Source organism: Triturus cristatus, chromosome 7 (assembly GCF_964204655.1).
Source record: "Triturus cristatus chromosome 7, aTriCri1.1, whole genome shotgun sequence".
Lineage (NCBI taxonomy): Eukaryota > Metazoa > Chordata > Amphibia > Caudata > Salamandridae > Triturus > Triturus cristatus.
In genome coordinates this window covers 954,785,465-954,813,241 of record NC_140590.1, presented here as the reverse complement: position 1 = coordinate 954,813,241, position 27,777 = coordinate 954,785,465, and the positions used below count along the sequence as shown (strand labels likewise).

Sequence of the window (27,777 nt, the reverse complement as noted above, 5' to 3'; positions counted from 1 at the left end):
CCAAGAGAAACAGACCATGTTTGGGTCTACAGAGATGGCAGACCAGTGATGCCAAACTCAATTTTGTCGTCAATGGCAAGGATGTATCATGGCCAGGGACATCTGGGGAGGGACGCGATGATTAGGTCCTTTAAACAGACCTGGTACAATGCAAAGTTTAGGACAATTGCGGAAAGCATCTGTCAAAGGTGTTTAATTTGTCAGCAGTTTAACACTGGGAAAAAGACAGTGGTGAGTTTAGGGACAATTGGCAGAGAAGGAGGTCCTTTCACAAGGATGCAAATTGATTTCATTGAAATGCCCCAAGTGAACAGACTGAGGTATGTCCTAGTGGTAGTCTGTTTGTTTTCAAGGTGGGTGGAAGCTTACCCGACAAGGAGGAATGATGGATTAACAGTGGCAAAATTACTGTTGAGGGAATTGATTCCTAGGTTTGGGTTTCCAGTCACAGTTGAATCTGACAGAGGTAGACACTTTCAAAATGAACTCATTGGTTTGATTTGTGAAGCATTAAAAATACAGCAGAAGCTACATTGTGCATACCGACCAGAGGCTTCTGGTGTGGTTGAGCAGATTAATGGCACAATTAAAAACAGAATTGGAAAGATGTGCTTAGCCACTGGCATGAAATGGCCAGATGTTCTGCCTCTAGTCTTGATGACTATGAGATCTACTCCAGACAGAACTACAGGATTGAGTCCGCATGAAATCATTATGGGACGTGCAATGCGCCATGCATTCGTGCCTGTGAATAAGTTGATGACAATAACTGATGACATGATTTTGGATTACTGTAAAGGCCTGGCTGACGCAGTTCATTCTGTGTTTCACCAGGTTGGAGAAGAAGCTACCACACTTGAGAAGAAGCAAGCCCATGATCTGAGTCCAGGAGACTGGGTGAGGATTAAGGTGCACAGACGAAGAAATTGCTTGATTCCAAGGTGGGGAAGGCCAAGACAAGTTATTCTGACTACAACGACTGCAGTAAAGTGTGCTGGAGTGAGACACTGGGTACATGCAAGTCATACTCTGAGAATTCCAAGTCCGAGAGAAGGAACTGGTGAAGAGTATTATGAAGAGTCAGATTCCAGTGATGGTGAAGATCCTGAAGATACAGAATCAGTGAGAAAAGAAGCAGAGAAAGCTTCAAGAGATTCACTGCGAGTATCAGAAGGAAGATCAGATTCTGATTCTGTGAAAGAGCCTGAAGTTTCGAATAGCAGTGGAGGAAAAAGAAAAGAAAAGAGAAAACACATTGAGACTACTCCTGAATCAGAAGAGGAGGAGATTGAAGAGCCACTTGAGATTATTCTTGAAGAAACAGGGTCAGAAGAAGATAGAGAAGGACAGATTGCGGAAGACCCCCGAGGAGGTGTAGGGAACATTGATGAGGAGCTAGGTAAAGGGACAAATAGACAGCAAGAAGATTGCGTGTCGGAGACCCGAGGAGGGACAGAAGTAGGGAAGTCTCAAATAGTGGTGAAAGAATCTGTGAAAGAAAAGAAAACTGCTAAGAAACGAAAGCAAAAGGCAATTGAAACAGAATCGGATGATGAGAATGAACAAACAGAAGGTCGAGTTCTGAGAAAGAGAACTTCGATTGGAGAATGGAGTGTTAAAGAAAAGCCGAAAAAGGTTGTGAAAGGAGATCGTTGGCCTAACAACAGAGTGAAAAGACTGAGATACAGGATAATAAAAGCAAATACATCGGAAGCTGAACAAGTGAATGAGGTATCCAGTCAAACTTCAAAGGCTGAAGAAGAAGAATCAAAGAGAACAAAAGAACCAGTAGAAATAAAAAGAGTTAAAAGACCCAACCAAAAGTACAGATCACCGGAATGGTCTTATGTGACACTGTCTGAAGAAGGAAAAGAAGAAACAGTGACTCAAGATAATCCGGGAGTGGTCTTGAGAGAAGTGGTTGAGGAAGATACTGGTGAAATTCTGAAAGTACTCTTGACTGACATTGGAGAAGAGTCGAGTACTGAGGATTCCGACGTTGGAGATCTGATACAATTTGATGTTGAAGAAATTGGAGTGAAAAATGATGAATATCCAAACTGAGTAAAAGAAGGATTCACTTGGACTGAGTGAACAGAGAGATCTTTGAAGAAGCTGAAGAGTTTGGAACAAACGTTGGAGATTTGAAAAGTTCTAATTACAGTAGTGGAGTAGTAGAAGTTAAGGCAGAATGGCTAACATAGAGAATAATCAAAATAGATGTGCCTTCTTTAAAAGGAGGTGCAAGATGTGCTGCTGTTGTACTGGAATATTAATGCTTCTATGGGGTGTTTTAGTTTTATTAGTTACTTTTAAGGTTGAATTTGGGATGGATACAGAGAACATGACTAATATAGAGAAGAATTCACAAAAAGTAGTTTCAATTAGAAATAGTTACATACACAAAGATAGGTCAATTAACAATTTTTCTAGTAATGTTTTTTCTAAACTGTTATATGAATATGTGAAGACAATGGAAGTGAGGGATTGCTATGTCTGCATGCAGTTACCTGCATCTGTTTCAGAAGGTGTTACTTATCATCATTTACCAGCTACATATGGTATTTCTTGTAGTATTTTAAGTAGTGTTTTCTATTTGTTAGGGAAAATAGATTATAACATGTCTAACAGAGATAGTATTTTTGGGCACTTGCCAATGAACAAAGAGCTGAATCCAGCTAAAGAAGCTAACACTTTTGGTGAGATTTTTATTGAAGAAAAAGGACTAACATTAGATTACATTTTTAAGAACAATTTAACTTGCAGTTTGAAAAAAGAGGAGAAAGCTTTCCTGGATATGGTAGAGGAAAGGAGAGTGAACATGCATGAGAAAGCAGGGAAATATGAAGTGAGTGAGACAATTTGGGACATTGAAATGGGAAAAGAGTTGAGAAATGGGGCTAGTCCAACTTTGGCTTTAGATGCACCGCAGAAGGGTAAACTATGCATTACCAGAAGGAAATCCCAATATGATACATATTTTGTAGGGACTAGTGAGTGCCATGATACATACTTCGTTGCGACTGGTTGGGGTTTCAGAGGTGGAGAAGATACTATTTTTCCAGGAGTGTACTATGTGTGTGGGAACAAGGCTTATTACAAGTTGCCTGACCATTGGTATGGCACATGTTATGTGGGTTTGGTTTTTCCTAAGATTTTTCATACAGATAAAATAAGTGATGTAGAAGATATTAACCTATTAAAACGTTTTAAGAGAGAAACTTGGTCTGAAATTGTGGGTGATATTTTTGGGGTTTTGATTCCAGCAGTGGGAATTTCTTTAAATGCTTATGGAATTCGGAAATTGTCCACAGTGGTTGATCGTTTATCGACAAATACCGCAGGAGGATTTCTTTTGGTAAATACGGAGTTAAGTGCCGTACGTGCCATGTCTATGCAAAATCGACTTGCCCTTGATATTCTTTTGGCTAAGGAGGGTGGAGTCTGTGGAATTTTGAAAGTTCAACATTGTTGCACTTACATTCCTGATGAAAGTAGAGACCTGAAGGTCTATATCAAAAATATTACTGATTTGCATGAAGATTTAGTACCACTTGAAACTGGGAGTTTATGGACTAAACTAGCTAATAAGATGATAGCTGTTAAGGATTTTATTGCAAAAATAGGTAGTACTATCGTAGGTAGAATATTGTTTCCCTTGTCTTGTATAATTGTTGCTTTGCTGATGCTGAGATTAGTGTGTGTGTGTTGTAAAAACAGGAGAGGGAAAGAGAAATTGAAAAATGAAAAGAAAAATAAGAATTCGAAAAATTCGAAAAGAGAACCAGAAGAGATTGAATTAGAAGAATTAAGGGAGAGTGTTTATTTAGAGACTAAGAGAGATGATGAAAGAGTGACTGGTGTTTAATGTTGTGTAAGGGGAAAAGACATTTCTGATTTCTCCTAAAATGGGACTAAATTTTCACTAATTTTTTTTTGGGGTTTATTTGGTGATAAAATCACCAAAGGGGGGATTGCTGGAGCAGAGTTTTCTGTTAGAAAATTCTGGGGCTTTTGAAGCTCTGGCATGTCTATGCGTTTTATTAATTTATTAATAATTAACAACTAATTATTTGTCTTGTGCAAGTGCGTTCTATTAATCAACCTGTTTGTCCTAACACAAGAGAAGGTTACATGAGGGTTAGCATACGTGTGCTGTTTTTGTATTTACAATAACGTGCAAGTTTTCATGTTTAAACGTTGCTGTGTGCTATTTATTTTGAGCACAAAACGCTGTCTGAATTAATGCTCTATATGTCGCAAAGCTAGATAAATGCATACACATAAGGGTGTTAGTGGGATTAACACTGTTTAATCATTATGATGTAGTAATCTTTATTTTGTCTCTTTAATTAAAGATGGTCTATTGTGGCCTATGGAGGCCTTTGTGAAATGACTGAGAATGATTTGAAGCCTGGCTGAGCTGTGGTGCAGGCGAAATCTGTGATGTGACAAGGGAGACCCCTGCTGGAATTCGGTTACAGACAACTGACCGTAGTCCTTATATGGAAATTTCCGGGAGGACATCAGCAAGTTTGGAGGATCTCCAAAAGAAATGATTTGTCCTTGGTAAACAAAGAGCCTCAGAAAGAACTCTGTGCTAAAGCCGGTTTGCCGAGGGAAATGAACTTTAATAGTTACTAATCTTTGGTTCCTGTTCCGAGGTTTGCGTATTATGACTTTTCCTGAGCGGAGATTTCAAGATGTTGCAAAGTTACATCCCTTCCTTCTCGTTCTGCTCAGTGCTACAATTTTACTTGTTGAATTCATGTGGGTTTTCATTGTATTTTGCATTATAAAATGTTAGCTTAGGGAGGGCTCTCCCCACACTTTCTTTCGTCGCCTTGCTGCGTGAACTTGCGTTGCTGAGGACTGATGCTGAGGACCTTATCCTGAAAAGACTTTTCTGAGAGACTGGTCCTGACCCGTTCTGACACTAGTTAGAATAGGTAATTATGAGAAATGATTTATTCTGATTTACTCTGACTAATTTTAGATAAAGCAATATAACTTTTAAACATGGTGTTGGTTGTTTCTTTTCTTGTCATTTATTGAAGACTTTATGATTATTGTTTATAGATGGTTTATATTATGTTAGGCAACCACTAAACTGGTCCTATCGCCTAGATATAGATGCAGGGTGCTTTAGGAGTTTTCTTCCCACAGGTTTGCTGCTGGTAGAGTATTGGAGCGTATGTTAGTGAAATGGGCCCTAGCGTATGATGAATGCATGTGCGTGTAACTGTGAAATTACTCTATCTGTGGTAGTGGGCATATTTCTGATACCCTGATCTGTATCACACTCATAACTTCCCCATCTCATTCTGCTCCAAGTAGTTTAAAAAAGCTTTGACATCAATGCCGCTTATCACATCCACAGCGACAGACGTCCACTTTCCATGCCTCAATGTACACGACACTGATTAAATCTGCATCACCCTAACCGTAAACGTCTACAACATTGCTCCCCACACAATGTTTAACCTGCTCACTCCTAGCTAGGGGTCCAATTAAGAACACATTGGTAAGAAAAACTGGAAACGATGGGCTAGTATTAACGCTACAAGCAGCCATTTCACACATTTAAATGGTGCCCAGATATGAATACCTGGATATAAACATGATTTTGACAGTCATATCTGAATGTCTGCGAGAGACCTTTATGAAAATAAACCATAGATGTGTTACATTAAGCCTCACCTCCCAGTAATGTCAGGATGTTTTTGTAATGCTTTGAAGTAAACAAAATGACCTGTAACCAGACTATAAAGCATTTCTTCTAGTCCAGAATTTTACTTGATCTTTCACATCTTTTAGGTAATCCTGGACCCAGCACACTACTATCTCACTTGCGAAGAACAAGGTACTTCCCGTTGGTAATGTTCTTTCTGATGAATACTCTAGCCACAAATTCCTAACTATAGAATATTCCCCAGGAGCCAGACTGGGTCTTGAGATTTTTTTAAGCAATGCTCCTACGCACTAGTAGGTAGGGTCATATTACTTTGCACTGGCTCCATACCATCCTGGAAGTGGAGTGAAGCCCCTCCTATACGCTGACGTCAGTTTCTTGTCTTTTGCTTTTATGCTCCCTCAAACGAGGGTCATAAACAATTGTTGGATACAGTGTGCTGAGTACTTACTTAGATCCTTTGAGGTTTAAAAAAAGAGATCACTCTACAGAAGGTGGCAGGGTAGGGAAGCAAATGGGGGTAGATAGCGCAACCTTCAGAAAGATTGTTGCTGAAGTACATGTTCTTCTGATGGATAATTCTTACAGCAGATTCCTCACCTTAGCAGCAGCACTTCCCCAAGGTGGAAGGTCTGTGGAGTGGACGCAACCAAAAAGTCTTTAGGAACCGAACAGGTGAAGTGTCCTTCCTTTATGACCTGCTTGTCAAGTCAGTAGCGCACAGTGAACGTATGCACTGATGGCCTTAATATAGCCAGGCAGATGTCAAGGACAGGCACCCCAAGCGCCAACACAATGGTAGCAACCTTGGCCCAGGCAGAAAGGACTGCTTCTTGGCCAGTACTTAGCAGATCTTGATACAGAGGACTATCCACCTCGACAAGGCTCCCTTCTGCACAACCTTTCCTTTCTGTGCTCCAGAGCACCCCAGAAAAAGCTGATCATTCACTCATTGCTCCTTGGTGCAATCTATGTCAAAGCTTAAAGCTCTTTCAGTAACTGACCAATGAAGCGTCTCATCCTCTTTCGAGTGGTGAGGGGGAGCAAAGAAGCCTGGCAGAGTTGTGGACTGTCCAACATGGAAGGGAGTCATACCTTTAGGTAAGAAGGTTGTCTAAGTCCTAAGCACAACCTTTTCAGGGAAAATAACAGTATAGGGCAGTTGCAATGAGAGTGCCTGTAGTTTACTCACGTGACATGCTGACGTAATCGTAATGAGGAAGACAGTCTTCAAGGTCAGAAGACGCAGTGAGCAGTTCTAGATCTGCTCAAACGGACTACACAAGGAATGTCAAGACCAAATTAAGGTCCCACTGTAGCAACACAAATGGCTTGGGAGAAAACGTGTGTCAAACTTTTAATACATCTAATCGCAACAGAGGATCTGTACAAGGATGGTTTGCATGGTAAATGTAGAAAGGCCCAACAAATAACCTTTTATAGTGACTACTGCAAGGTATTGGTAGGCTAAGGATAAAACAAACAAAAGGGCATCCAATAGTTTCTCCCATAAGGGGTCTGTGTTTTGGTCACAAATTTGTCACAGTGCCCTGGCATAAATGGATTTTGTGTAAGGGTGCCTAGCAGCTTGGATGACATCCACCACCTCAATCGACAAAATAGTCAATCACCACCGTTCAGTCTCCACACATGGAGGTGGAAGCTGCGTGGATGCGGTTGGAGGATGCTACCTTGTTGCTGAGACAGGAGGTCCTCCTGAAAGAACAGCCTGACTGGGGAACAGTTTGCTCATGTTGAGCAGTTCTAGCTACTATGCTCTTCTTGCCCAATCCAGGGCCACGAGGATGACTTGGGCCCCACTGTTCTTGATCTTTTTCAGAACTCTGGGGAAACTCTGAGGAAGTAGCGGAAAGACACACAGGACTCCCTTGTTTTTTTGGTCTCAATCAGTATGTGTGGTATGTCAGAGGGTCCGTGTATCCAGTGATATGCATGTGTGCATCGAGCAGCTCTATAGTATAATTCCAAGTCCGGAGCACTAAGGCCCCCCATCGTATATGGCAACGTCAATATCTTCCAAGCAACGCGTGGCTGTCTGCCCGCCCACGCCAGACGCACCATTAAAGAGTGAAGGCGCCGAAAGAATGTTTTGAACAGGACCATTGGAATGTTCATAAAGAGGAAGAGAAAACGTAGTAGAAGGAATATGCTACTTACCAGAATGCATCTGTTCTTGGCATGTAGAGCTGCAGATCTATACACTGTGCATAGATCGCCATCTGGTGTTGGGCCCGGATGTTTGCAGTTTGTTTTTGTTCTTGGACAGTCTTTGGAAGTCACGAGTTCGGTGACTCCTCCTTCGGTCCGTACTGCGCATGGGCTTCGGCTCCATCCTCAGATTGTTTTTCGCCAGCAGGGAAAAGATGGAGCGTAGTGATAATAGTAAAGAAACCCATGTGTGTTGTATCTAAATAAGATAGACTGGAACGGATACAGGTAGCCGGGGAGGCGGGTGGGCGTGTACAGATCTGCAGCTCTACATGCCAAGAACAGATGCATACTGGTAAGTAGCATATTCCGTTCGAGGCATATGAGCTGCAGATTATACACTGTGCATAGATTATATAGCAGTACCCAACCCTAGCGGCGACCACCGGTATCCGTTGCAGTGGTTTGAAACAGTGTCTTTAGTACAGCCTGGCCCACACTTGCTTGTTGTTTGGAGTGCACGTCTACACAGTAATGTTTTGTGAAGGTGTGCGGTGTTGACCATGTGGCTGCTTTGCAGATGTCATCTAAGGGTATGTTCCCTAGAAAAGCCATAGAAGCCCCTATCTTTCTTGTAGAGTGGGCTTTAGGTGGAACAGATAATGTTCTTTTTGCTTTGTGATAGCAAATTTGTATACACTTTACAATCTACCTAGCTATCCCTGATTTTGAGATGGGGTTGCCTTTATGCGGTGGAGAGAAGGAGACAAACAACTGTTTAGTCTTTCTGAAAGGTTGCGTTCTTTGTATGTAGTACAGTAAAGCCCTTTTAACATCAAGTGTATGTAGAGCCCTTTCCGCAACAGATTGAGGTTGCGAGAAAAAACCCGGTAATTCCACTGATTGATTAAGATGGAAGGGGGAAATGACCTTGGGCAGAAATTTTGGATTTGTGCGAAGTATCACCTTGCTGTGATGTATCTGTAAAAAGGGTTCTTGTATAGTGAATGCTTGTATCTCGCTAACCCTTCTAAGGGAAGTGATAGCTACGAGGAAAGCTGTTCTCCAAGTCAGGAACTGTAGCTCACATTTATGCATTGGTTCGAAAGGCGGACCCATTAGCCTTGTAAGAACTACGTTTAGATTCCACACAGGTGAGGGTGGTGCCCTGGGCGGAATTACTCTTTTAAGGCCTTCCATGAAGGCTTTAATAGCAGGCACTCTGAAAAGTGATAAATACTGTCTGTTTTGCAGGTAAGCAGCAATTGCTGCTAGGTGTAGACGGATGGATGAGTACACCAGGTTACACCTTTGAAGATGGAGCAGATAGCATATGATGTGCTGTATGGATACATCTAAAGGGTTGATTGTATTGTTACGGCAGTAAACAACAAATCTCTTCCACTTTGCGGCATAGCAGTGGTAGGACGTCTGGCTTCCTTGATAATGTTCATGCAATCAGGGGGAAGGTTAAGGTATCCAAATTCTAAGATTTCAGGAGCCAGATCGCAAGGTTGAGTTGAGCTGGGTCCGGGTGCCTGATTTCTCCATGGTTCTGGGTTAGGAGGCATGGGGACAGGTGCAGTTTTTGATGTGGCACCACCGAGAGCTGTAGTAGTGTGGTGTACCACGGCTGCCTGGCCCATGTTGGAGCTACCAGAATGAGTGTGAGGGAGTGCTGTTGTAGCTTCCTTACCACTAATGGAATTAGCAGGAGAGGTGGAAAGGCGTATGCAAATTTGCCTGACCAATTCATCCATATCGCATTGCGTTTGGACAATGGGTGTGGGTATCTGGCGGCGAAGCTTGGGCATTTTTTGTTTTCGTGGGTGGCGAAGAGGTCTATCTGAGGATGCCCCCACTTGTGAAAGAATGGGTGAAGAACTTGTGGATGCAGTTCCCATTCGTGCATTTGCTGCGTTTGTCTGCTGAGCAGATCTGCCATGGTGTTTTGTATACCTGGGACGTGTTGTGCCAGGAGAAAGATTTTTTGTGGGATTGCCCATCTCCATATGCTCTGTGCTAAGCGAGAGAGCTGGGGAGAGTGTGTCCCCCCCCTGTTTTTGAATATAATACATTGCAGTCATATTGTCTGTGCGAATGAGGACTGCGGTGGCTGAGATTTGTTTCTGAAACGATTTCAGGGCTAGAAAGATCGCCAATAACTCCAGATGGTTGATGTGGAGTAACCTCTGTTGTGGCGTCCATACACCTTGTACTGTGAGGTGTAATAGGTGCGCTCCCCAGCCGGAGAGCGATGCGTCTGTTAGAATCACCTGAGGAACCGGGTCCAGGAACGGTCGCCCTTTGGAAAGGTTTGTGGTGTTCCACCACTGCAGAGAGCCTTGGGTGCGACCGTCCACCAACACCAGATCCATCAGCTGTCCCTGGGCCTGGTTCCACTGGTGTGCTAGGCACTCTTGGAGTGGACGCATGTGAAGTCTTGCATGAGGCACTATGAAGTTGCAAGATGCCATCATCCCTATTAGTTTCATGAACACTCTTGCTGGGAGAGAATGCTGAAGGAGGAACCTTTGGCGCAAGGCTTGTATGCTTGCGATTCTGGCTGAGTTGGGATAGGCTATGGCTTTTGAGGTGTCTATAGTGGCACCGAGGTATTGCTTTGTGTGAGACGGTATCAAGAGGGACTTTTGGTGGTTCACCGTGAAGCCTAGCTGGTGGAGTAGTTGGAAGGTAGTGTTTGTATGCTGCACACACTGGTGGTAGGACGCGGCTTTTATGAGCCAGTCGTCCAGGTAGGGGAAGACGTGAATGTTTTGTCTTCTGAGGTGTACCGCCACTACTGCCAGGCATTTGGTAAACACCCGTGGTGCGGTTGTGAACCCGAAGGGGAGAACCTTGAACTGATAATGTTGGCCGTCCACCACAAATCTGAGGTACTTTCTTTCTGTGAGCAGGGTGTAGTGGAATATTAAAGTATGCGTCTTTCAAATCCAGTGTAGTGAGAAAGTCGTCCTGACAGAGGAGTGGGAGAACTTGTTGGAGAGTTACCATGTGAAAATAGTCTGAATGGATATATGCATTTAGAGGCCGGAGGTCTAGAATGGGCCGTAGGGTCTCGTCTTTCTTTGGTATCAGAAAGTATAGAGAGTAGACCCCTAAATTTTGCTGATTGACGGGGACCTGCTCTATAGCTTGTTTTTGCAGGAGGGAGAGTACCTCTTGTTTCAGAAGTGTGGTATGTTCTTGTGACATCGCACGGTGTCTGGTGGAATATTTGGGGGGGGTAGAAGTTAGTTCGAGACAGTACCCTGACCGAATAATTTGGGTCACCCATTTGTCTGATGTTATGGTCTCCCAGGTTTGAAGGAAGTCTTGTAGTCTGCCCCCGACCGGAGTGAAATGGTCTAGGGGGAGCGGGGGAAAGTCATTGTGTGGGCGGTGTGGCAGAACGGGCGGTGTTGGTTTTGCCCCTGCCTTTATTATTGTTTCCCCGATATCCACCTCTTTGATAGCCCTTTGTGAAGGTATTCTGAGGAGGGGACTTATAAGACGTGGAGGCGTTATCGGGAGAGTAACCTCTGCCAGAGCCTCGAAAGGAGGAACGGCGAAAGGAGCGTCTAGGGGTGTGTGATTGTAGTGCTCCCACAGACTTCGCCGTATCTGTATCCTTCTTCATTTTTTCCAGGGCTTCGTCTACTTTTGGGCCAAATAAGTGTTGTTGGTCAAAAGGGTGGTTTAATATAGATGCTTGGACCTCTGGTTTAAAGTCTGAGATCCTGAGCCAGGCGTGGCGGCGAAGCAGAACTCTGGTGTTTATAGCCCTGGAAGCTGTGTCTGCTGCGTCAAGTGCACATTTAATAGAGGTGTTGGTAATAATCTTTCCCTCTTGTATGAGTTCATGAGCCTTATTTTTATATTTCTCTGGGAGATGTTGCATGAGAGCCTCCAGCTCATCATAGTGCGCTCTGTCGTACCGCGCCAGCGTGTTGGCGATGCTCCACATATTGGCAGCTTGCGAGGCAGTGCGTTTGCCTGACGCATCCAAGAGCTTGGACTCCTTATCGGGTGGTGGAGCCTCACCAGATGACTGAGAATTGGAGCGCTTCCTAGCTGTGGATACCACTAATGAGTCTAGGGGCGCAGGTCCTTTAATATAGGCAGGATCTGTGGGGGCTGCCTTGTATTTCTATTCTATTCTGGGGTTTAAGACCCTAGCCCTGACGGGGTCTTTGAAAACCTCTGTCGCATGTTTGGTCACCCCTTTAAGCATGGGTAATATAGCGGTGGATTTATCTGCTATGTCAAACGTGTCAAGTAGGAAGTCTTCCTCAACTGGATCACTGTGTAACTCCACCCCATGATAATGTGCCGCCCGTTGTAAGAGGTGGTGGAACCCCAGGGAGTCCTCTGGTGGAGATGGCCTGGATGGATAAAGATCATCCTGAGGCACATCTGGGACATCTGGATTGTGATAATCCTCCCATGGGTCTGGTGTTCCCGGAGGAGTGGGGTCCTGCGGGGAATCTGTTGGATCATAGTATGGATCCCCTTGGTCATCAGGGTCTGGAGACGGGGTTGGAGAGCGATGAGGCAAGGGTGGAGAAGGTGGGGGCGGAGATGGAGGGACTGGAGGAGGTGGAGGTGGTGGGGAGGGTACTCTGAATGGGGATGTGGCAGAGTCCTTCCGTTTTGGCAGTGGAGGAGGAGTTGGCTTGTCTAAATGTCTTTTCTTGGAAGACAAAGTTAAATGTCCAGTGTTTGGATCCTTTGTTAAAGTCTTTTGAAGAGGATCTGGCGTGAAAAGCTCCTCCGGCACCGATTCCTCTATCGGTGCCGATGTTTTCGGAACCGACGGCTTCGTTGGTTTTTCCGCACCATGCTTTCTCGGGGCCTCCGATTTTTTGTTCGGCGCCGAGGCAGGCTTCGACACGGAAGCGTCGGTGCCGAGGGATTTATGTTTGGTCGGCACCGAGAGGCCAGGTTTCGACACCGATGGCTTCGGAACGGAGCTTGGTGTGGTTTTCTTCGGTGCCGAAGCGTGTTTTTCGGCACCGCTAGGAGGCTGGCTCGAGCCCGAGCCGCCAGGAGACTTGTGATGCTTTTTCACCGGGCCCGAAGGTGGGGTGATGGAAGCGGTATGCTTGGTTTTCCCTAGGCCCGGAGGCGAAGGGGTAACCGGAGTCTCTTTCGGTATGGGCGCGGGAGTGGGAGGGGGTAGAGTACTCACGACCCTCTGCGCCGGTGTGATCTCCTCCACGTCGGAGTCGTCGGCCTCGGAAGCGCTGACGACCTCGTCCTCCTGTTCGGTGTGCTGCTGTCCCGAAGCTCCGGTGTCTTCTCCGAAGATGTCAGGTGGAGCCGAGGTCGATGAGTGCGCCATGGTGCGTCGAGCTCGTCGATCCCGAATAGTCTTTTTCGATCGAAAAGACTTGCAGGCGGGGCAGTCTCGGGCCTCGTGTTCGGGAGAGAGGCAGAGGTTGCACACCTGATGGAGATCGGTGTGGGGAAATTTAGACCCACATTTTGGGCACTTCTTGAAGGGAGTCCTTTCCATCGGCCGAGACCGGAGTCGAGATAGGCCCGAAGGCCGCTGCCTGGAATCGAGGAAGTGCCAAAGAGAGAGATGAAGAAGCCGATTTCGTCTGAAGAATCTCGATGGACGAGGATTTTTTGTCGAAGGTCGAACTGGAAAGGTTCGAAGCCGGAGCACGAAGTAACACATCCGAGCCCGATGGCGGAAAAAAACAATCTGAGGATGGAGCCGAAGCCCATGCGCAGTACGGACCGAAGGAGGAGTCACCGAACTCGTGACTTCCAAAGACTGTCCAAGAACAAAAATAAACTGCAAACATCCGGGCCCAACACCAGATGGCGATCTATGGCCAGTGTATAATCTGCAGCTCATATGCCTCGAACCAATCATTTTCATGAGGGACACTGCCCATCAATGAAAGCGGAAAACTGATCCATCTATCGACATCATCCTCCAGCTTGGAGATAGCCACTCCATAATTTTCCCTCAGAACCACTTCCGAGTCGGTATGTAGCCGGATACCCAAGTATCGTACCTCCCCTGTGGTCCATTGCAGGGGATATTCCGGCTCAAAATCGAGATGTGGCTGGGGTGAGGAGGAAAATGATGGACTTGTTCCAGTTGACCTTTATGCCTGAAAGGGAACCGAAGAGAACCACCTCGCGCAGAACCGAAGAAAGGTTGGTCTCAGGTTCTCTAACGTAAATAAGCATGTCATCCGCATACGCAGATACAATTAGACGGTAATTTGGGAATCTTATGCCCTTGTGCCCGTGGTATTCACGTAGTGCACAAGCTAGAGGTTCTGCCGTCAGGGCATACAATATTGGCGAGAGAGGGCAGCCCTGCCTCGTGCCCCTGCAAATATGTATGGGGTCAGTGACCAGGGATCAGATCTGGATGCGTGCCGTGGGGGAGGAGTATAGTGTCGCAAGGAGTTGCAGGAAAACCGGCCCCACTCCCATACGGCCCAGGACATGGTGCATGAAAGGCCACTCAGAGTCAAAGGCCTTTTCCATGTCTAAAAATACCGCAACAGCTGGGACCTCTGAACGGGTATGCTGTAAAGCAGCAAAAACAGTGCGCAGATTATAGGTTAAGTTCCGGCTAGGTACAAAGCCAGCCTGTTCCGGTGCCACCAAAGTGGTGACCAGTGGGCTGAGGCGATTGGCGAGTAGCTTCGTGAAGATCTTAGCATCTACATTCATAAGGGACAACGGTCGGTACGAAGCGCACTCCTCCGGCTGCTTCCCCGGTTTGAGTATGGCTACCAGAATCGCCTCTCGCATAGTCGGAGGCATCCTTCCTGAGGTGCATATATCCTCAAACAGTGTGAGTAGGTGGGGGATTAGGAGGTCCTGGAACGCCTTATAGAAGGCCATGGTGAGACCATCACTCCCCGGTGCGCTACCTGCTCTCATCTCCGAGAGGGCGAGTATCACTTCTTCTCGCTCGGGCGCATCAGTAACTCGCGGTACCAGTTGGATAGCCATGGGAGTTTAATATGGGTCAGGTAGTCTAATATACGTTCGTCTGAGCAGTGGCCGCGGGAGGAGTAGAGTTATGCGTAGTATTTCCATAATTGTTCTGCTACCTGATCCTCCGTGAGCGGGGGCTCACCTTGTTGCAGCCTAATTTCTGTACCTGCGCTGCTTAAGGACTCCCTGGTTACACATTTGCCAGAATGCGTGTCTTGTTACAAGTATAGTTGTGGAAACTCCTATGCACAAAATTGTTGACAATGTGTGTTAGATGGTGGCAAAAAGATCTAGCCAGGCTTTCCCCCCCCTGGTGGAAGACACCCTCCACCATCTGGGGATATAAGTGCTCATCGTATTCTAGCAAGTGACACCTGCTCAGTTCATCTGCTATGACATTTATGGACCCCACCAGGTAGTTAGCAGCCAGAAAAATGCCCTGGCACTACCGCCACCTGCCATCTCCTTAGGTGCAAAGCCTCCTGGCACAGGATCCAAGACACTACTCGCCCTACTTGTTGAAGAATCAAATGACAATGGTTTTGTCTGTGATAACTTGCAACAACCTCTCCTTAATAGATGCCAGCAAAGACTTCATAACCAGAAGATAAGCCTGTAGATCCACCAGAGACGGAGGTGGAACCGACCCTCCATGGGAGACCAGATTCTTCTGATCCCCACCTCTCCCAGGTGACCAATCTTCCCCAACCTAGCAGTGCTGCATTGGCTCCATTGTTGAAGGTACAATTACACTATACAGTCACCTGGGCCCAAAGTTGACATGATCTGGGGCAATATCAGTATTTTGAATCTGTTATTCAGTGGGAAGGCATTGAGGGGACGAAGGTCCAAGATAGGCCTGAGGCCTCCTTCCTTTTTGAGATGACAAAAAGGCATGAATAACCACCCTCACCTGTCTCAGAGTCCAGTACCCTCTCTCTGGTAATTTTGTAGAGCAACATTGGTAGCTTAAGCAACAGGGTGGACAGATGCTCTTATGAAATCTTCCAAGCAGTGGGAAGAATATTGGGCAGGGAGAAAAGAAAAGCTAGGGCATAACCTTTTTGAATAATTTGCAAAACCCATCTTTCAGAAGTGATGGATTGTCAACTTTAAAGGAAGTGATGGATCCTGCCTCCCAAAGGGTAGGCATGCCCAGCAGAGGGCACACTAAAGCAGTGGGTGCTGTAGCAGCGAAGGAGAAGATGGAAGACTGGAGCCTTTGTTTGTTTCTCTCTATATACCAGCCCTTTGGAGTAGCCCTTAAATACCTGAAAGTGGTGCAGGAATTGTTTGGGTAGGGCCAACAGGCTCTATGAATTTGCTGTAGCTATTGTATTTAAAGCATTTCTAAGTGGTATCAGACTTTTCACTGAGGAGGTGGGATCCATCAAAGGGCATGTCCATCAACAAGGCCTAGACATTGCCCGAGAACCCAGTGGCCAAGGCAATCCATAATATCCAAGTTTGCATGCATAACATAGCTGGCTGTTTCTTGCCCATCATGTATCATCTTGGTCAAAGAGCACTAATATCTTCTGGGACTGACGGCAAGACCTCGCTGGCCATGTCTCAAAGGGTATGGGGTATCAGACAAACAGATTTAAAGAGGGCAATGAAATGCCAGACTCGCTGAAGAAAACATATGCTTATCAAAAGGTGTTAATTCTTTTAGATTCGCTACCCAGAGAAGTGTTGAGAATGAATTAGGAATCACTTCACTGCTCTGCAAAATAAGGCTCTCTAAAGTAGGGTGCTTGGTGTGAAAATCCAGATCACCAAGTGCTGGCTTATGTATGAACTCCGGCCACCTGCCTGTTGACAGGCATTCAAGAACCTGGTTTAAGACCAGTTAACCATCAGATTCTCTGTCATGGCATAGTTAAATGAAGAACCTCTTTCAAAACATATTTTTTAGACTCAACCGAAGGCAGCTGTAACTCTAGAACCTTAGCTGCCCATCGAACCCCCATTGCAAATTAGTTACGGTCTTCAGTTGCTGGCCCAAGTGGCGAGTCAAGCTCGGTCTCAGGGGAGGGGTCAAGTCCACTGGGGTTCAGTAAATCAATGTATAAGGCTTCATCAGGGTAATGATCGGGAAAGTAAGCCATTCTCTCGCTATAATCATCATCAAGATCCTGTGGTGTACAGGGTCGGAGTCCAAATCAAAAAGTTTATGGAGCCTCTATTGATAGTTGCAACACATTAGAAGTACAGGTTTAGAGTCAGGCTGAATGTCAACTCGTTGCGTTTTAGAAATCTTGTACCACATTGGTTCAGCTCAGACCGACGTTTGTTCTAGATTCAACATGTGCATTGGCACCAGATCATCCTTTTGCATGATTGACCTCAGGGCCGCTGGAACTGGCATGGATCATGGGGTCGGAATAGAAGTCTGTAACTGAGTTGGTACAAGCCCGGTAACATGTCCCAAGGGGACAGAAAGTGCCACAGAGGGAGTCACCGGAAGTAACCTGACAGGAGACCCATATGATTCCATGGACCTGAAGGCATGCCAGAAGGACACTGAACATTTACAACATGGTCTCAATGTGCTGTGGGGCAGACAATGGCACAGGGAGCTCTGGACAAGTTGAGGACCAGGGATGATGACTAGCAAGGTGAAGGTCTGAACATAAAAGTAATGTGAAGTGCAAGAAAAACATGACCAAACTCAACAACACACTTCGCTGAAATGAACCATACAGCAGAAGATATCCATTGGACTTTATCAGACAAACTTATGATTCCCCACAACACCAGGGGCAAATGACCTTCCTGGTTAAAAGGGAGCAGAAATGGATTTATCGAATCCGAAGCCATGAGGTCGGTCTTATGGATGACATTCCATGGCTTCAACTGAACAACATCTGATGGCTTTATGCTGTTTAAACAAGTGCAGTACCAGTACGGAGATAGAGTGGACATTTTTTTTCAGATGTACAGATTTGACTATAAAATGCTAGACTAAAAAATAAGTGCAGGAATAACAGTGACACATCAGGATGCTATACTTGGATAAATATATCCTAAAACTTCATTTATTCATTAAGGGAAATGAAATAAGCGGAATTGCTTGTCCTGAGGAAGGCTGAACGACCCCTTGAGGGTGATGAATAACGGCCGAAACAGGTCAACAAAAAAATTAGCATTATAGAGGGATGAAGGAGCACTAATTACACTCTGGGTAAACCCCATTTTTTCTATTTTAATCCTATCCGAGGACTGGAAGAATAAAGACTAGCTTAGGTCATCCCTGAGATAGTTTTAATATTCTGCTTTTGCTGTTCTGCTGCATGGATCCAAATATTTTTGTTTGTATTGTCTTTCCCCTTTCCTTTGCTTCTTCCCAGGCATTGGCCTACACAGGGATGTTGTAGCAGCCCTATGATGAAGTACGAGATTAGCAGTGGGTGAGGGCATTTTAAAGACACCTTGCGTTTTTCCTAAGTTTTGAGTCTGTTTGTAAAGAACACTCATATTTCCTCCTTTTCCTCTGTTTGTGGGTACAAGTGTTTATATATAAGGAGGATGGAAAAGGAGTTGTACCTCTCTCCCTTTCCGTATGTGTTGGAAAAATGAAGCCATGTAACTGACGCACTGCGGGGGTTAAGAATTCAACTTAAAAAGAAGCAACAAGTAAGAGAAACCAGAAGACAACAAAGGGAGTGTAGAAGAAAAAGACTGACAGGAAATCACCTAAAGCACTTTCAAATGTGTTTTACTTACAGATCCAGCATCCATCAGAAAAGCACCATCTCTACTCAGTTTTTCAACAGACAACTGAAGAATAGGAGGCTGAGGTATTGTCCTGTCATTGATGTTAAGTGCTCCCTAGAGAAACCCAGGAGTTGTTGTTAATATTTAAGTAGAACAACACAGACAACAGCACTTGTTCTCAGATCATAATAACAAAATGTAACAATATAAATGGCTGAAAAAGTTCATACAACTAGAAATTTACATGTCAAACTATCGTCAATGGAGGATAAATAATAACTAAGCAAGTAAATAAAAAAAAAATCACAAGTCACTGTAGGACCAAGTTTCTTCCACTTGGATCAAGCATCACACCGCTTTGTATACATCACCACTTCTCTGCTAATATACTGCAGACAAGGACTTAAAGAGTTTCAACTTATGATTGAAAGACTGATAATGCCAGAATGGAATCTAGGACACCACAGGGCAATTCAGTGGACAACCTGTTGGCACATTTATTGCAATTCGGCTGCTGTTTCTTTTGTGGAAAATATACACATTAACTATTTTTCCCACACAGTGGAAATTTAATTCAACCCTCCTCGACCTGCCATGCCCCATTTTTTTTACCTCAAAAGTCCTCACTGATTTTCTATGTAAAATAGCAAAATAATTCCTACAGGCCTAAAGTATAACCAAAATATCCACTGTTTGTGTTGAATTTAATTTTTTATTGATTCTCAACAACAGCATTGACAGTACAGTTGTAATATTGTCAACATTACACGATTTACAGAGGGTGATGAGGTTCCTCATGCCTACAGCTACTATTTAGGCAACTTCCACGCAATCTAGTACTTTCCAAAACAAAAGGAGAGTTCAATTTGGTATTCACCGTTTCCCAAGAATCACAAATTTCCTTCAAGGTGGCCTATTAGTCAGTTGATCATTCAGTTTGGCAATATTTCTATTCTCACACAAGAGCAACTGGAATAATTGAAGAAAGAGAAAAACGGATCCTGTTCTAGGAAGGTTCCCCTTCCTAGTAACTCTTGGGTATCCAAAGATATTGGAGTAGATAACTCACTCACTTTATCGTCACATGCTTCATCATCGGCACCCATTGCACCCTGGTAATCTGGCTAAATAAGGAGGGATCTAGAAGGAGAGTGGAAAGTCAAAAATACCTACAGGTATACACAAAGAGTTCCTTTATTTGTAGGGTACCTGGGGTATGCATAAAACGTTTTTTTCAGGGATTTTATTGAATCTAGCTGTTTAATTACCCATAATACATAAAGGCCAACATATTTCGGCCCGCACTCTGAGCCCATCACACTTTAATCAAGGATCAGACACCATCCGGGTATTCCCCAAAGACAGAAGACTAAGGCAGATGAAAGCCTTAGGCCTCATGTATGTGCATGGTATGCATCTGTAGCAAGGCAGGGGTACTTTAAATAGCCTTGACGAAGTCCCCAGACCCAGAAGGGCTCTTAGTTGGGATCACACACTCCCCGGACAGAGTCAATTGCCATGCCACAGTGTTAGGCGACTCTGGTGCTTCCCAAGGCTGCAGCGAATCCAGGGAGAGAGAGACAGTCTACCTCATTGGCCCCAGCTCTGCCAGAAGCATGAACCGCTCCAAATATGGCAACAGTTGAAGCAGGACAACCTCTATTTTGGGAGGGGTTACAGACTAATTCTTGGGGATTCAGAAAGGATGAACTAGGTTCGTACCTTTTTGGTAGTCTATCTAGCCACAGATTCCTCACCTTTTGAATATTTCCACAGGCATCAGACCTAAATAGGCCCGCACTTCATTTCTGGAGCGGAACAGCTTCAGAGCAGAGCTGCACAGTGCCATCTTCTGACTCACAGAAGCAGTGCTGAAAATTTTCCAGATCCAGTCTGACTGGGGAAATATGCAATAGGTAACAAATCTGCGGCTAGAAAACTATCAAAAATTGCAGGATTAAATTAGGGGAGAGCCAGAGCCTCAACGCAGCACGTCTTGTTAGCAATCTGGCCAGGCCATGCCCCAACTCATTTTTAACAGATAATGAATGAGGGTCAACTTAACCACTAGACCACAAACCATCATGTTGTTTATTTGGAGCCCTTCTCAGACAGCCAAAATGGAGAAACAGCCACACCTTTAAAGTGTTAAAGGACTTAAGAAGACAGATCTCCTGGATTAAAAGAGGCAGCTTGACCACATTTGCACAATCTTTGGAAAAGCTGGCCATGAGCTCCATGGCCGCTCAAATCCGAGTAAATACAATGGTATAAAGAGAAGGTGTAGATAATCAGAAATTTGACCGTCCTATCATTGTAATCCTCAATGTTTTTCTAGAAAACAATGAGTTTACTTAAAATAACCCTCACCCACCAAAGTGACCCATGGTGGCATGCTTCATTATCAGTTTCTTCCCACCCTCCTGCGTGACGGGGCATGCTACAACCAACGAAGATGTGGGAGCACTTTGTTGGGTGTATGACTATGGGGGAAGCGAGTGGGAGGGTCAAGTAGATTAGTAAAGTTAAAAAATACCTGGCTATTCGGAGTGAATAATTTATTAAGTCCTCTAGCTTGTACTAGTAAAAAGGGGATGGGAGACTTACACTGTAATGGCTGCCTGTCTCCTGGTCAACATGTTTTAAGCCTTCCCCTAAGGCTTTTCATCAGGACAAACGAATATGATCCCATTTACCACTCCTATAAGACCTGATGGTCTCATAATAGGAGTTGTAGTTATGCACAAGAAAAACTGATACATGCACTTATATTACCTACTTGGTATGTGTTCTCTTACTAGAGACCAACTTCGTACATACTTTCTTTAGATAAGTACATAATCGTCCTCTAAATACGGCCCCATGAGCTCTGTCCGGGTAGGAAGGGGCGCTTGTAGTCACAAATTCGCCAAAGCGACTCCCTTGCTTGACTTGGGCTGCTTTACCTGTGGTCATTTGAAAACATGGGCCAGAAAGACAGTAAGAACTACGAACTCAACAATTTGAAGTAGCCTAGTGGAAGCAAATGTGCTACATAAACTAGTAAAAATAGAAATTGTACCCATGTGTTCACTAGAAGATGCTTTACCTGCTGGCGGTGTATTTACGACTGCAGCCTAAACTGCTGGGCAGAATTACACCAAATTTGGCAGAAAAGTAGAGTTTGGCCCAGAAAGCACGCTCTTTGGTATTCTTTCAGTGGGTAGCTGCACTACGTTCTCCTTCACATGAGGGTAGGTCATGGGTTGGGTACGAGTTCCTATCCATAGTGTGCTTTACATCTCCCTTACATGAGGGATAGTCATGGGTTTAGGTACATTCCCTTTTTCCATAAAGCATTACACGTGGCCCCTATTCAGGGGTGGAACCCTTACAGGGGGTATGTCCTCACTTACATGAGGGATGGTCAGGGTTTGGGTACGAGCCCCTTTCCATAGTGCGCTACACGCAGCCCCTACATAGGGATGGGTTCTATTTCCATTTACAGTTTGTTGATTTGGTAACCCTTACTCGGGGTGTGTTTATTGGGTACGTTGCATTCAACAGTACATTTAACCCTCACACAGGGTTGGTCTCCATGGGTCTTTCCCATTACATTACGCCTAACCTCTACACAGGGTTGGTTTGTTTGGTTTGGGTCCCATCTATTTTATACATGGTCTTCCCTACACAGGATGTACTTCCATGGGTGTTGGACCCATATACTGTGGGGGGTGTTTACCTTTTGCCTTACGCAACAACATTTTCTCGTTTTTCTTGAATAGGAGAGGATGTGTTACTGTACTCAATTTATCTGTCTTATTTTATCCTTTCTTTCTGCTTAAGAATGGCTCTTACCCTCTCGTGATTTTCACTTATTTGCACATCCCTGGGTTTTGAACCATTTCTTACATTTGTAATCTTGCAACCTTTGCAAAATTAGTAATCTGTGCTCTCAGCAACAGTATGTTTTATAGTTTGGGACTAGTGTCGCTGGGATTGTTCACCCGTTGTTATACCCCACTATTTGTCTCATGTTTTATCTTCTTTTGGGAGGATGGGTTATATTGCACTCTGTATTGTATGATTTCTTTCTTCTCTGGTTTAATTGCTTCTTATTCTTTTGTCATTTTTAATACTTTTATGCATCTCCGAGTTGTGTATTATTTCTTGCAAATGTACTTTTTCTTGCGTTTAGTTTTCTCTTTTTGCATTGTTGCTTTTCCCTGGTACCAATGTCACTTTCGTTTTTCATTTTAAAAGGAGGGGGATGTGATATGCCCTGCATAGTACTTTCATATCTTGCAGTTTACCAGTCCACCTGCTGCTCAGCCACTGTGTGTGTTTGGAGTACAATGTTGGTAATGCTGTGATGCGTGGAATGTTGGGTGTCTGAGTGAGGTATGACAGTTACAGATGGGCTGAGCAGCAGGCAGGCTGCTCCTGATGGGGCTGCTGTGGCATAGGACCAAGGGCTAACTACTGGGCTACCCTACATCATTACTACCTGTTTATTTGGTCTACTAAGCTGTACAACTGGAATAAAGGTACTTAAGAACTTGCATGGCTACCTACGTCTACTTTCTACCACAGAGTACAACACACGCTTTGTGTTATTTGGTGTAAATCCGTTCAGTAGTTTTGGGGATATTAAAGGGAATTCAAATTTGGAAATCTAGAGGCACAGATCCTCCAAGGATCCAACAGTTTAACGTGCTGAGAGTATGAGAGTATTGAATGACTTCAAGGCTGCCACAGACCGGTAGGATGATGTCAGAATGACTGTACGTTGTCATCAGTAATTTCATCAATTATGTAATTTGAGCGGTCATCAGTGGTCATCAATGATTTAAATGCCATGTGTGATCGAAAATGTTCAATCATACATTGTGCGCAAATTATAGTTATCTCAGTAAGGAATATACTTTAACTGTTAGGTTTTACCTTATTTGAACACCTAACTATAACATCAATTTATCCTGTGTGTGTGTGTGTGTGTGTGTGTGTGTGTGTGTGTGTGTGTGTGTGTGTGTGTGTGTGTGTGTGTGTGTGTGTGTGTGTGTGTGTGTGTGTGTGTGTATATATATATATATATATATATATATATATATATATATATATATATATATATATATATATATCTCGTTACGGGTTGTGGGAGGCGGAGACCATGTGGAGCAATCAGGATCAGACCAAAATAGACCATGGGGGCTGTTAAAATTGATGGTGACACAATCCCAGTCACAATTTTTCTTAATTCCGTCCATCCAAGATGTCCTCTATGCAACATTATAATGTGGCTTTCCACCTGCAAACCTGTTGCAATGTTAGAATTCAAACAATACACAACTTTGTTCTTGAGTTGAAGTCTCTGCTCCAGGAGGAAGACTAGGTACATTTGCTAAAGTCACTACAAAGGGGGTTGAATCAGGTGGCAGATGTCAAGTACCTGCGCTCTGGGTAAAGTTACTGGGTGCCCCCGAACAGTTCTCAGGCTCCATCCGACATACTTGCAACCATTCCTGGGATAGAGGGCATACTTGCTATGGTGCCTGATATCAGGTTCAACCTGGGCTGTGAAGAAGCACCATCTATGGACCTTGTTGCCAATGACTGTCGTATTGGTATTCATTGTCTGGTCCGATAATGTATATGCTACTTACCAGTATGCATCTGTTCTTGGCATGTAGGGCTGCTGACATTCATATCTGTGCATAGATCGCCGCCTAGTGTTGGGTCCGGATGTTTGCACGTTGTTGTCCTGGAAGAGTCTTCGAAGCATCCTGAGATAGGTGACTCCTCCCCTGGACTACAGTGCGCATGGGCAGCCTCTCCATCCTCAGATTGTTTTTCGCCATTGTGGCAGTGATGGAGTAGATACAGAAAGTGATGACCATGCTATACAGTAATTCTGAGAGCTGCAGCTGCTACAGGCGCCGGGGAGGAGGGTGGGCGATATGAATGTCAGCAGCCCTACATGCCAAGAACAGATGCATACTGGTAAGTAGCATATTCAGTTCGAGGCATGTGGGCTGCTGAATTCATATCTGTGCATAGAATATATAGCAGTACCTCCGATTAGCGGCGGCTACCAGTGCCAGCTGCAGCGGTCTGAAAAAGAGTTTTGAGAACAGCCTGTCCTACAGCTGCCTGCTGTTTGGAGTGTACATCTACGCAGTAGTGTTTGGTAAATGTATGGATAGTGGACCATGTGGCTGCTCTACATATTTCCTGTAAAGGAATGTTTCCCAGGAAAGCCATGGACGCCCTTAACTTACGTGTTGAGTGGGCTCGTGGGGGAATCGTTAATGTGCGTTTAGCCTTTTGATAGCAAATTTGAATACATTTAACGATCCATCTGGCTATACCTGCTTTGGAAATGGCGTTGCCCTTGTGCTGTGGAGAAAAGGCAACGAAAAGTTGTTTTGTCTTCCTAAAGACCTTAGTTCTGTCTATATAGTACATGAGGGCTCTCTTTACATCTAGTGTATGGAGCATTCTCTCTGCTACATTTTGTGGATTTTGAAAGAAAACAGGCAGTTCAATAGTTTGATTCATGTGGAACTGCGATATTACTTTGGGCATGAATTTGGGGTTGGTACGTAGTACGACCCTGTTTGCGTGAACCTGTATGAATGGCTCTTGAATGGTTAGTGCCTGGAGTTCACTAACTCTTCTTAACGAAGTGATTGCCACTAGGAAAGCTACTTTCCAGGTGAGGAATTGAACCTCACATGAGTGGAGAGGTTCGAAGGGTGGACCCATCAGTCGGGTGAGGACCAAGTTGAGGTTCCACACCGGTGCTGGTGGGTGTCTTGGGGGAATTACTCGTTTAAGTCCCTCCAAGAAAGCTTTGATGGCAGGCACTCTGAATAAAGAGAGGTGCTGCCTGTTCTGGAGATAGGCTGCTATTGCGGTCAAGTGGACACGTGTTGAGGTGTATGCCAGATTGCATTGGTATAGGTGTAAGAGGTAACAGATTATATTTTGAATGGATGCGTCTAGTGGGTTAATGTCATTGTTGTTGCAATAAATGACAAACCTCTTCCATTTAGCTGCATAGCAAGCCCTGGTAGTGGGTCTCCTGGCCTCTTTAATGATCTCCATACAGTCAGGTGGCAGGTTTAGGTAGCCAAACTCTAGGATTTCAGGAGCCAGATTGCCAGGTTCAGCTGTTGCGGATCTGGGTGCTGAATTTCTCCATGGTTCTGCGTCAAAAGCGCGGGTTTGATCCGCAGCCTTTGATGCGGCACCACGGAAAGTTCCAGAAAGGTTGTGTACCATGGCTGGCGTGCCCATGTTGGAGCAACCAGGATGAGTGTCAGTGAGTGCTGTCGCAGTTTGCGTGCCACCAGCGGTATCAATGGCGCTGGGGGAAAAGCGTACGCAAATCTGCCAGACCAGTTCATCCATATCGCATTGCCCTGCGACTGTGGATGTGGGAACCTGGCGGCAAAGCTTTGGCATTTTGCGTTTTCGCTTGTCGCGAATAGGTCTATCTCTGGATGACCCCACTGCTGGAAGTACGGTTGGAGTACTGATGGGTGTAACTCCCACTCGTGCATTTGGTGGCTGTGTCTGCTGAGCAGATCCGCCATCTGGTTGTCCTTGCCTGGGAGGTGTTTCGCCATGAGGAATATGTTCCTCTGAATGGCCCACTTCCACATGCTCTGAGCCAGATGAGACAACTGTGGAGAGTGTGTTCCTCCCTGCTTCTGTATGTAGTACATGGCAGTTATGTTGTCCGTCCCATGGCAGTTATGTTGTCCGTCCGGATCAACACGACCTTGTTGCACAGATGTACTTTGAATGCCTTCATGGCTAGAAAGATTGCCAACAGTTCCAGAAGGTTGATGTGCATCTTCTTTTGTTGTGTTGTCCATAGTCCCTGCACTGTGTAATTGAGTACATGAGCTCCCCATCCCTGGAGAGACGCGTCCGCTGTCAGTATTATTTGGGGAACAGGCTCTTGGAACGGTCGGCCTTTGCAAAGGTTTTGTGGATTCCACCAATGCAGAGAGTTGTATGCCCGACTGCTCACTAACACTAGGTCTTTCAACTGTCCTTGAGCCCGATTCCACTGACGTGCTAAGCACTCCTGAAGTGGGCGCATATGTAGTCTCGCGTGTGGGACTATGAAAATGCAGGAGGCCATCATGCCTATCAACTGCATGAACACTCGCGCAGGAAGGGAGTGTTGGGGTTTGAACTTGGAAATCAGCATTTGCATGCTGCTGATCCTCACTAAATTTGGCTGAGCTGTGGCTGCCAGAGTGTTTATGGTCGCACCTAGGTACTGTTGTACGTGTGCGGGTTGAAGATGTGATTTTGGGTAATTTAGTGAGAATCCCAGACTGTGAAGGAGCTGAATGGTGCGGGACATGTGGCTGGCACATTGCTGGGCTGACTTTGCCTGAACAAGCCAGTTGTCCAGGTAAGGGTAGACGTGAATGTGTTGCCTCCGTAGATGTGCAGCCACGGTAGCTAGGCACTTTGTGAAAACTCTGGGTGCTGTTGTTACTCCGAAGGGGAGGACTTTGAATTGATAGTGCTGACCCTGAATGGTGAACCGGAGATATTTTCTGTGTGACGGGTGTATGGGTATGTGGAAATACGCATCTTTGAGGTCCAGCGTGGCTAGGAAATCTCCCTGTCTGAGGAGTGGGAGAACCTGCTGCAGGGTGAGCATGTGAAAATGCTCTGAGAGAATGTAGTGGTTGAGGGGTCTCAGGTCTAGAATAGGTCTGAGTGACCCGTCCTTTTTTGGTATTAAGAAGTACAGAGAGTACACCCCTGTTCCCTGCTGGTGTATGGGCACGACCTCTATTGCGCCTTTTTGCAGCATACTTAGCACCTCCTGCTGTAATAACGCCAAGTGCTCTGAGGACATAGGACGGTGCCTTGGCGGTATGGTGGGTGGAGTGGCGGTTAATTCGGTAACATCTTTGACCCACCTGTCTGTGGTGATGGAATTCCACGTGGACAGGAACCGCTGGAGTCTCCCCCCCGACAGGTGTTATGTGGTCGGGGGGAAGGGAGAGGGCGTCACTGTTTGTTCTTGGGGGAGGACCTGGTATTGCCGTAACCACGTCCTCTGCCCTTGGTGCTGGAGCCACGATATCCACCTCAGGTGTTTTTATCGTAGGAACCCTGTGTGCCCCCTTTATTGTAGGTTTGTTGTGACCCCTGTCCTCTACCTGCACCTCTATTTCCGGGGCGATGAAAGGAGCCACTATGAAAAG

At 45.1% G+C, this 27,777-nt stretch overlaps 1 protein-coding gene across 1 annotated transcript in view; it reads right to left on the bottom strand.

Moving 5' to 3' along the window:
* SEC24A (SEC24 homolog A, COPII component) overlaps nt 1-27,777 on the bottom strand; it is a 595,056-nt gene that overhangs the window by 14,297 nt on the left and 552,982 nt on the right. The window contains exon 20 of the mRNA XM_085617984.1: nt 18,566-18,670. Within this exon, the coding sequence (XP_085474110.1) occupies nt 18,566-18,670 (105 nt within the window). The remainder of the gene's footprint in view (nt 1-18,565; nt 18,671-27,777) is intronic.